General features: G+C 39.7%; 1 protein-coding gene across 1 annotated transcript in view; it reads left to right on the forward strand.

Annotated features, from left to right (window-relative positions):
• LOC107654064 (AT-rich interactive domain-containing protein 5B-like) overlaps positions 1-11,330 on the forward strand; it is a 129,264-nt gene extending 117,934 nt beyond the window's left edge. Inside the window, exon 10 of the mRNA XM_016440991.1 lies at positions 7,973-11,330. Coding sequence (XP_016296477.1) covers positions 7,973-10,051 — 2,079 coding nt within the window. The 3' untranslated portion in view covers positions 10,052-11,330. The remainder of the gene's footprint in view (positions 1-7,972) is intronic.
• Positions 11,331-11,630: the final 300 nt, after the last annotated feature.

An 11,630-nucleotide genomic window follows, 5' to 3' on the forward strand; every position in this document is an offset into this window, starting at 1 on the left:
AGAAAAAAAAAACACTTAAAGTAGAGTTATAAAACTCCGAGAGGAAATTTGGAGAGAGAGATGCTGGGAGTTGTCTCGGGGGCCGGCATGTCAGTGGAGTGTAATCAGGGCATGTACAAATATAGGCGTGCTGCTCTGCTAAGAATCAGAGCATTGTAAGCGCTGTTAAATCAGCCCTTCCTCAGGCACCAAATACAATCAACGCTATTGAATGACGCGCGCTGAGCCAACGGGCGGTCATGCCGCGTTACAGCTGGCTAATTTTGCCTGCTAGTCACTGGCTGCTTGAGGCCCCAAGACATTCCTGTTAACTTGTTCAAGTGTCCAAAGGGCGATAGAGAGAGTGACCCCGCAGGTCAAAGGTCTCCATTCACACCATGCTTTCAGAGGTGTCTTCTCAAATGGCAGCTTGGAAAGAGGCTCATTCTCATTTGAGCTTACCGAAAACCTCACAACTCGGCACAAATTTCGCTGCCCCAGCTAAAATTTATGCTGTAGAACATATTCAATTTTAGAGCAGCATTCAAATTTATTTATATGAAATTATATATAATATAATTAATCATAAATTAAACAAAAGAGATACAGGCGTATTATAGTTATTATTATTATAGTACAACCCTCTACGGACACCTTGGCAATTGAATCGCCATTGGCTAGTACATTTTTTTGTTTACTCGCCAGACTGAAATACTAATATATATATATATATATATATATAAAAAGTTATGCCATTTTACAAACATATATAATGTTTGTAAAATGGTACAGCTTTTTAAATATCTGAAAGTACACTCTTAATATCAGTCAGTTATTATTATTATTATTATTATTATTATTATTATTATTATTATTATTATTATTATTATTATTATTATTATTATTATTATTATTATTATTATTATTAATATTATTATTATTATTATTATTATTATTATACAAATTCTACTAATGAGAACAGTATAAAAACGCACTAAGGATTAATGAGCTACTGGATTCATGAATATTAATCAGGTTGTGTGCGTTTGCTCGAACTGATTCGCTGAAATCAAAACAGGGACGATAATAATGGCGCACCAGCCAATGAGATTGTCGTTTGCGCATTAGTTCCGCCTACTACAGGAAAACCCGGCAGTTCTTAAAAGCTGAAGAATTCCGAAGGAACTCCGTTATTTTTACAGGAAAATACAACAAAGTATATCGTTTACATGTAGCACATCAATTCTGCATGTTATGTAAGACTCTCGCTCGCTCTCGCTCTTTGCGCGTGTGAGAGAAAGTGACGGCGAGTCGTGTGCCTTCACACTAGAGTTTACGTTACGCCAAATACACAAACACAGGTGCGCTGCGCATCCATTAAAATGAACTGAAAAATAGCGCAGATCGCTTAACGGAGAGTGAAACTCTGAAGCGCTCAATCAGAGTGTTCTGTAAGTGAAAATATATTTGTGCTAATCATATACTCAGCCTCCAACTCACACACTGGCGAGTAAAATCTGAGAATTTATTAGCCATTGGCTAATATTAGACATCATTTAGTCGCCCAGAGTGAAGATTTAGTCACATATGCGAGTGATTTACTCGCAATGTAGAGGGTTGTAGTAAAACTATAGTTTTTACTTCAAATAAACATTAACAAATAAAAAATTTAACATTAAAAAACTTCAACTTATTTTATTTCAACTAGTTGCCAAAGCAACATTTAATTTAGTTTAAATTGATGTACTAAAAATAACTAAAACTAAAACTGAAAAAAAAATTGTAAAAACTGTATAGAGATTTAAAAATAAAAAGCAACGAATAAAAATAAAAAACATCACTAAAACTTTAACTAAAGTTCAAATGAAAAGTCGGCGCCAATAGCCTTGTAGGTAGCGCGCCGACATAAAGCGTCATTGCGCTACGGGTGTCCCGTGTTTGAATCCCGACTCGAGGACCTTTCCCGATCCCACTCTCTCCCACTTCGCTTCCTGTCCATTCTGATCTGTCCTGTCACAATAAAGGCAAAAAATGGCAAAAAAAATACATCTTTACAATTTTTTTAAATAGAACATAGAAAAATCAAATTAATTTAAAATATTTAAAAAATAAATAGTAGTAAACCAATAATATAACACTGACGATGTATAGCCTTAAATTAAGTATTGTAGAAAAATGATCATGATGACAAAAATATTTAACAATAAGCATTGCTTTAGCTTATTCAAGTAACTGTTCAAGATGAGATGATAATGGTAATGGTATTATTGGCAACGTCTTCAATGATCACACGGTATTATAAGAAATTAATACCGACATTACGCTGTCAGAGTTTGACATAATACACAGCGACAGGTCTATTAGGCTTAATTTACACTGCAAGACCTAACGCATAGATCCTGTATTGAACACACATCTGATTTTAAATTTTTTTTTGTCATGTTTACTTTCATTTGAAACAGCCAACTGTGTTTACATTAATACCTTGCCAAGCATTAAGGACAAGAAGAGCATTTGACTATTCATGTGTTCAGCTGCTCTTCATAGAATGTTTTACTATCAGCTTGGTACAAAAGTACCATTAGCATACACATTTAGGGACCACAGTATAAATTACCATAAAATAGTGTCAAAAGTTGTCAGATAGTAGATGAAGGCAATCATGCTACTTTCAAGCCTACAAAAACAAGTTGGGACAAGCTATTTGTCTCCACGCTGCGTAATGTGATGTATGAACATGTGATTATTCACGTGTAGTTGCACATTCATCTGGGTTGAGTGAGGAAAAGAGATGAGCCAGCCTTTTGTTTGACACCAGCTGATGTCAAACATCTGTGCATCTCTTCCTCCAACACTGATAATGAATGGATGGGCGGTACATGCCTCTCCTCTGCACCGCTGTCACCACTCTGAAGTTCCGGAAAGCATCTGCTCATTAGAGACATGTGAAGTTTGTCCAAAGTGCAAAACTTGCATCATGCTCTGGATCGCGAGGATGGCAGCAGGTGTCGGCTGTCTCTTTTATGCAATCATGCTGACTCTGTTCTCTACTCTCATTTAAGCAGACTGCATTTAGAGGATTTTGGCATTGATTTGTTCAGCTCTGAAATGATGCAAAGCTTACACAACCTCATCTTATATCTCATTTGTGTTAAAGAGAAGAGATATTTGCATTGGGAAAGCATTGAGGTATCAGCTTTAAGCCTGCAGCTCAGCTCCTGGTGTGCGTATGCGCAAGGTCATCTGTTGATGCACACGACCTGCGCGCCTCTTGAAAAATACTTTGATGTTGGCCATTAGCATGTAGATGCTGTTCTCACAGCATTCTTCAGCAAGTTTGTGTGTAGGGTTTCTGCCGCACTTATAAAGCTTTCTCAAACTCTTAAAATCAATTCAGAACATCTAGAACCAACTTAAGCACCACCTAGTCACAACGTTCCCAGCATTGAGGAGACTGACATTTCTTTGTATGCAATTATCTGTGGCTTTATTGAGTTTAGCTTACCTGTGGAGACGAAACCTCTCAATTTTGGTGTCTCAATTGAAACCCAAAGATTCCATTAAATTCCTTGTTAAAGCACTGCCAATGTTTACCCTAGTTTTACCCGGTTGTCTGTTTCTGCACATTTTGCCAAGTCTTTGAATTTTGGCTTGCATTTCTGTAACCGAATCTGAATTTATTTTCAGATGTAACACATCAGCCATTGTCCCACAATGGCTAAACACCCTCTGGCACAGCCTGCTACAGTAGCCATTAGGGATGTAACGATTAACCGCGAGCCGGTTGAAAATCAATTAAAATATGTGACGATTCAGATCGGTTGAGATGCTAAACAAACCGCGATTCAATTAGGTGTAGGAGTTTATATGAATGTATGTCTGACGGGAACTTACTGTCTTTAGAAAAGTTTAGATGGTATTTTTTTCTTCAAAATCGCTGGCTGGCAACTTTTTTCAAAAATGCTGGCGGGGAAAAAGTTAAGTGCAACCCTGCTTTGTTTACAGCGGAAACCAATGAAACGCTTTAAGCGCCACCTGCTGGCAGAGAGTGAATCTGCGTCTCATTCAGCTCTGCTGTTTCTGTTTCATGCAGATATTTTTTATGTATAGTTTCACAAGTTTAACAAAGAAACGTGCATTTTGTTCAAGCAATAATAAAAGAACACATTTTGTTTATAATTTGTCTTAAATCTCATTTTGTAAAAAAAAATAAATAAATTGTGAATCGAATCGTGAAATCGAAATCGTGAATCGAATCGAATCGTGAGTCGAATCGAATCGTGAGTTGAGTGAATCGTTACATGGCCATGGCCCAAAATTTCACTAGGCTGAGCTGGAAAGAGACTGATGGATTTGAGCAGACTGCTCAAAATGTTTGGATGGTGCCTGGGATACTCAATGTTTACACTTTTGGGGGAGATAAACCCATGAATGGCATACTGAAATTTTACAGTCCAAGATACAAATCTTAAAGTCCAATTCAAACACATAATAAATACATTTAGAAATTTGATCTCAAAATCTCTCCCATCTGTCTAAAAGCAGTTAGATATATACTGTCTGACTGGTTATATCAATATCATGCTCGAAAGTGAATACTGAATCCAAAAGCAGACTACTCTTAAAGCATTCATGAAATCAAGGACCTTGAAACTTACTTTGAGATAAAAACAGAATAATATGCCTTTTTATCAGTCATCTCAGTTTTCACCCTTCTCTTTTTACCTATTCACATTCTGGACTGCAAAAGTGTAGGCTAAGCATTAGAGCTATATTGACATTAAGCTTGATTAAAAAAAAAGAAAGAAAAAAGAAACATCAAAAAGTTGCTGTGAGCATCTTGTGTGGCCACCAGTGTTGGGAGTAATGCCTTACAAAAGTAATAATATTACAGTAGTATATTACTTTTTGCTGTAACGCAGTAATATAACGCATTACTAATAAAATTTAGGTAATATTATTACTCTTCACAATCTCAGTAACGCAAGTTACAACAACAATTTAACTCAAAATTAAGTGCTGAATTTACCAACACCACAAAACAGCACCAGAGAAAAAATTCTGCGGATAAAATAGTTTCTGTTGCTGGAATTAGATGGTGACTGCAGAGACGGATTCTACATTTGTGAGATGGACACACTCCTGTTATTTTCAGTTCATCGGACAAAAGGATAAGAATGCATAGTCAGGTGCAATATGTGCGACACCAAACTCTCAACATGGAGAAATAGCACAAGTTATCGGAGAGAGCTGCGGGGTCGGAGAAGAGAAAAAAGGCGGCGGACGAGCGCAGACAAGCAACAAAAATAAGTTTAACTCAAAATATTTTTTATTAAATCATAGTCTATAAAATGAATGAATATGCCAAATATTTGACTTAAATAGCCTAATTAACAGATTAACAAAACGAAAGGAAAAGACTGAGACATGCTGAGTTTGGTTCATAGGCTATTTGTGTGGCGCGCGGCGCTCTACAAAAGTCCACGGAAAGGAAACCGAGATGACAGAAATAAAAGTAAACACATTGCAGTTTCAAATGATCTGTATGACCAAAAATGACGGAGTATTTTTTTGTTGTTTGTTTCCGCTGTTCGATCGCGCCGGCGCCTCACGCACACACATACAGCATTGCAAACGTTGCAGCCTGTTCATTATCAGAATAAAATACAGTCAACCAAACGTATAGATAATTTTTCATTCTTGTTTTCTTCTGAAACCGTTCAAAATAGCCTATAGGATAGGTGTTGTGTTTATTGTTTGTATATTATAACATTTCGCTTTATTTACCGGTGTTATTTATGAATGTAATAATGCGGCTTGTGCTTATCTGTGTTTAACCTCAACTAGGCTACAACATAACATTAATGTAGACCTATACCGGTATCTAAATATGATTTTATAATTTTATGCTATATAGACCTACCACATTACACTCCACTGGATGTAGTATGAGCAGCAATAAACTACATTTTGGCATTTTATAATACTTCTGTGGATATTTTGGTGAAAGTAACTCAAAAGTAGTGTAACGCATTACAATTCAGAGACAGTAATATTGTAATGTAACTAATTACTTTCAAAAGACAGTAACTAGTAATATATAATGTATTACATTTTGGAAGTAACTTGCCCAACACTGGTGGCCACAAGCTGCTTTAAGTACTATAGTGCATCTCATCCTCAGGGACTGCACCAGATTTACCATGTCTTGCTGTGAGATGTTTCCCTGCTCTTCCACCAAAGCATTTGCAAGTTCGCAAACACATCTGGGGGGACATATGGTTACATGTGATTTGCCACTGCAAGGACAATCACCTGTCCTTCCTGTCTCCCTGTAGCACTGTCTGAGGCATTTTACATTGTGGACACTGGTTTATTGCCCTCACAACGTTTACAGTCCTCATGCCTCCCTGCAGCAGGACTATGGCATGTTCATGCAGGTGCACGGGAATTAGGAACCCGGGGCATCTTTCTTCTGGTGTTTTTCAGAATCACTAGAAAGGTCTCTTTAATGTCCTAAGTTATTGTAACTGTTCAAGTTCAGTTTTTTCAAGTTCAGTTTTATTTTTCTAGAGCACGTTTAAGCATGGAACATGGCCGACCAAAGTGCTACAAAACAAACCGTAAAATACAATAAAGAGAAAAAAAAATCAGTACACAAATTAAATCCATACAAGAGCCACATTCTGCTTGCTACATAATAAAAGCCAAAGAGAAGAGATGGGTTTTAAGATATGACTTGAAGTCAGATAAAGTGAAAGCCATCCTAATGTAAACTGGTAAGTTGTTCCAGAGGGTGGGACCAGCCACTTCAAAGGCTCTAGATCCCCTGGTCTTGAAGCGGGTTCTAGGGATCTGGAGGAGGAATTTGCTCTTCTGTGACCTTAATTGCCTGTAAACTTAAAAACTATTCCACAGGTGCATGTGCAATAATTGCTTGTGGTTCACTGAATAAGCATAAAATAGAGTTCAAACCCTTTGCAATAAAGATCTGTAAAGCTTATTTGGATACAAAAGTATCTTTAAAATACAGTAACCTGAAAAAGTGAAGATTCATTTTTGTCGGTTTCAGTAATTAAAAAATAAAATACCAATTCAAAACTTTGAATTCCACATCTTTTAATATTGTATTACCTATCCAGGGGCACCTCATGTGACTTAAAGGGATAGTTCACTCAAAAATGGAAATTCTGTCATTAATTATTCACCCTCATGTTGTTCCAAACCCGTAAGACCTTCATTCATCTTCAGAACACAAATTTAGATATTTTTGATGAAATCTGAGAGCTTTCTGACCCTGCATAGACAGCAATGCAACTGAAACGTTCAAGGCCTTGAAAGGTAGTAAGGACATAGTTAAACTTAACATAACACATGAACATAAATAATCCATGTGACATCAGTGGTTCAGCTGTATTGTTATGAAGCTACAAGAATACTTTTTGTGCCCGATGTCAACGCACGTTCACAAGAGTACCGGCGACGCATGCTGACGCATGAGCCGGCGTTCTGACGTAGAACCCGAATGTGCTGCACCTTGTTTTCAGTCAGAGGAATGCACACGTATGCACCGTGGTACTCTTGTGAATGCACATCAAAGACTGACACAGAAGAGAATAAATTTTTTTCTTTTCCCCACAAAAAGTATTTTCATAGCTTCATAAAATTATGGTTAAACCACTGATGTCACATGGACTATTTTAACAACGTCCTTACTACCTTTCTGGGCCTTGAACGTTTCAGTTGCGTTGCTGGGTCAGAAAGCTCTCTTATTTCATCCAAAATATCTTAATTTGTGTTCCAAAGATAAACGAAGGTTTTTTGGGTTTGGCATGACATGAGGGTGAGGAATTAATGAAAGAATTTTCATTTTTGGTCGAACTATCCCTTTAACTAATGTGTGGGTGTAATTGTATTAGCATGAGAAGCAATGTATGCTTGTCCAGTTTCTTTGTGTAATTCTACCATTAAGTATGTTTCTGTATGTCTATAGGGGATGGAGGACACAGAACAGCTCCAGGAGAAGCTGTTGGAGAAGCAGGATAGCCAGCAGTACCAGGCTCTAACCCAGATGGACAGAGAAGCAAAGAGTCCTCTTTCTGAAGATGAAGGTGTACAACTAGTCATCAAGGATGAAGATCAACCTGTGCTCCATAATACATATGAGCATGCAAATGGGAATGTGTTACCCTCACTTCCACAAGATTGTGCACCACTCAAATCAGAGGATTGTGACGTGTTTCCTGTTGCTACCATGCCGCTGCACCAAGGTCATCCTCTCCCCAACTCTCACACACCGGAGCAATGGCAGCATGGGATGCTGGAATACAAGGTGCCTCCGGGTGCCCTTGCAAATGTTGAACAGTCTAGGCCAAAAGAGGGCCAAAACCAGGTGGGAATGGTGCTGCCCACTCTAAAGCAGGAACCCCTCACATCTCCAGAAATCCAACCCGAAAGGGCTGACCCCGCTAAAAAAGAAGAAGCATGCTTCAGTTTTAATCCCCTCCTCTACCCTAGGGGTAATCCTGGCATCATGTCCCCATTAGCTAAGAAGAAGATGCTGTCCCAAGTCAGTGGAACAGGACTGCGTAATAATTACCCATACGGACCGCCACCTCCATTAGTCAGTAGGTTGACCGGCAGTGGTGCAGAAGGGTCATCTTCTGGACAGCAGAGCTCCCAGGCTCCTTCCGCTGCAGAGACCAACATGGTGATCAAACGCCCATCAGTTATCCAGCATGCTCAAAGTTTCAAGTCCAGAGGTAGTGAGGACAGGAGGTCCTCAACAGAGGGCTCTCAGAAAGAGGGGTGTAATGAGGGAGAACCAATACCCCAGCCACAGCCTACCCTGATAAGAGAGCCATACCTTTTAAGGGCTGACCTCCATTCCAGCATGGAGAAATCTGCTGAGATGCCTCGTCCTGGCCAGGCTCCCAGCTTCCTGAGTGACTTTTATTCCTCACCTCACCTTCACAATCTAAGCCGACAAACCGAGCACCACCTGAGCAAGGAGCAGATAAGCAAGTACCTTAGCAGAGATGTTTACCCTCGGGACTGTGAGACCGCCCAGGGCTTTCCCCTAAGCCAGCATCCCGACAATGTGGGTTTGAATTACAGTGCCCGGCTAAGTCAGAAAGAAAAGGGACCTCCTGCAGAAAGGGTAACAGAGGAGCAACCAACTGATTTGAGTCTCCCAAAATCCTCTCCACTCAAACTGCCTCTTTCCACATCCTCTTTCTGTGGCATCCCACATCCCACAATACAACAGGACATTAAAAACTCCTCTCTCTTTCAAGCAGGCAACAGTCAGAGCTCAAGCATAGACTACCATCCCAGGGCCTGTCGTGTTCCTCCCATGACCGTGTCCAAATCTAAAAAGGTAACCGAATCTCACTCAAAGGTTCTGGATAAAGCACACAATGGCAGGGGAGAAGAGACCTTGGGTTACAAGATCGATGAGATGGCTCGGCCCATTCTGAACTCCAAAAGCAGCCCGCAGAACATCTGCACTGCACGGCCACTAAAAAGGACCCTTGAGGATTTGGAAAACGCACCGTCAGAGAAGAAAATCCGGGCTGTGACACCCTTGCACTGCTCGACACAAAGAGATGGTCCAGGGAAACCTAGGACACCGGAAGCTGACAGTGAGTCCATGAAGCCGGCAGAACCTACTCACACGGCATACATTAGCAGTTACTCATCGGAAGGCCACAAGATTCCCTTGCACTCCCACCTGTTCCAAGGACTGTATCCAGGGACATTTGTATCTCAGGTCCAGGACATGTGTGATAGCTTGGGCTCCCACGTTACCCCAAGTTACTCCCATCCACTGCAGTACTTGAAGAACCATGCTGTTCTGTCACCACTCATGCCCCCCTTCGCTATTCATTCCTTTATGATGCAAAGACAGTTCCTGGCCACCAATCCCACCCACATTTACAGGCACCAAGTGGGCACCTCATACGGGGACATACTGCACCCTGGCTTCTACCCCATGTCGGCCCTTCACCCCCAGCCAGCTTTCAGTCCCCCTCAACTCTCTTCAGTGCACCCCAGCACTAAACTTTCCTAGGTGGCGCAGTCTGATATTCCCTGGCTGGACGCGCTCAGCCCATGCTTAACTCAGACTTGATGCTCCCCAGAAAATCCCATCAAGCATGGTCACACTATGTACCCAGTGAATAGCAGTGTTTTATAAACGCTTTAACACGGGAGCAGTTATTTCTGTTATTTACCTTCTTGCCACTCAAGTTTATGATTTGCACATTTCTTTTAACAGGGGCCAACTGGGCTGATCATGGCTTGTACTCACCACACTGTTTGAAAGTGTCAGTTGGCTTGTTCGAAAACATGCTGCCTTGGCACAGGTGCCCAAGTGGAGATGGGCATGATGTCCACGGAGGCACCCAAAGGAAAGTCAAGTGACAAATCAGTGCAATGCGACAGTGCTACTTCGGTCCATTCTGAGAGCTCTTTTGTCTGAAACACTATGATACGATAATGCAAGAGCTGCCTGGGTAAATGTTGGACCTTTTCACATTACTCTTGACTGTATGTTTTTGTTGCTGTTGTTATTTTTTTTAAATGTAACAGTGTGGTAGTTTTATATGTTTATTTTTCAATCCTACAAGGGTTAAGCAATGAGATATCACATTTGATATAGACGCAAAAAAGAGACCCAAGTATTGCAGTTTGGTGTGTTACACAGTTACATGTAAATAAAACAAACTAAGCTTTCCTTGAAGGAATCTTAAATGTCAGTGATACAATGTGAGGTAGGCTTCACAAGCTTCTTTGATCACTGTCTGCTGGCTCCCTTTCAGCTCCTTTCACACCCAGCAAAACTCGCTCCTGATCACCAGAGCAATGTGGAATGTGTTTGTCAAATGTAGGACTGAGGTGCTTGTACATAACCTTCACAAACTGAATGCATTTTGTATCATGTTCACTCGGTACTGTAATTTCTGATTGCTCTGAACTGTGGGGCTAAAGAGCGATTTAGGATGGTGAGAGGATAAAATGCAGGACTACTTAAGTGTCAGAAAGTGAGTTTTGTATTTGCTGGTGTACACTTGTGCTTGCTTACTCAGAGGACTTTTTTATCAGGAGATACAACTGAAATTTAAAACTACATTTGGGGAAAACACATTCTAGGAGCACTTAGATAAGCCCACACAGGTTTTTCCAACCATTTCTGTTTAAGGATAGCTAACTGTTAAACTTTTAGATATTGTTTGAACTTTAGGTCTGTAAGTGCTGGCAGCAGTCAAATTTGCGTCTGTATTAAATGAAGTGTAACACTTGCCAGAAAAGAGTTTTTAATTAAAAAAGCATGATTTCTTTGCACAAAAGATTTTGGGAAAGTACCAAGAAAATTTGAAAAGCAACACACAGTACGCTTAGGAGTAATCAATTATATATATTTTGTTCTTTTTTTTTTCTTTTTGATGTATTAGTAGTAGAAACTAAACTTCAAGAAATGTATTTACTCCAACAACGTTTGGAGTAACACTCAAGGTTGCTATGTAACATTTTGTAATGAGTAATAAACAGTTTTATAACTTAATACAACAGTTCATCTATGCATGTTTTCATAATATTTGCCAAGATACTGTATTTTTTAAATTAATAATAATAGCTACCTTAAAGGT

Source organism: Sinocyclocheilus anshuiensis, unplaced genomic scaffold (genome assembly GCF_001515605.1).
Source record: "Sinocyclocheilus anshuiensis isolate Anshui unplaced genomic scaffold, SAMN03320099.WGS_v1.1 scaffold454, whole genome shotgun sequence".
In the NCBI taxonomy this organism is placed as follows: Eukaryota; Metazoa; Chordata; class Actinopteri; order Cypriniformes; family Cyprinidae; genus Sinocyclocheilus; species Sinocyclocheilus anshuiensis.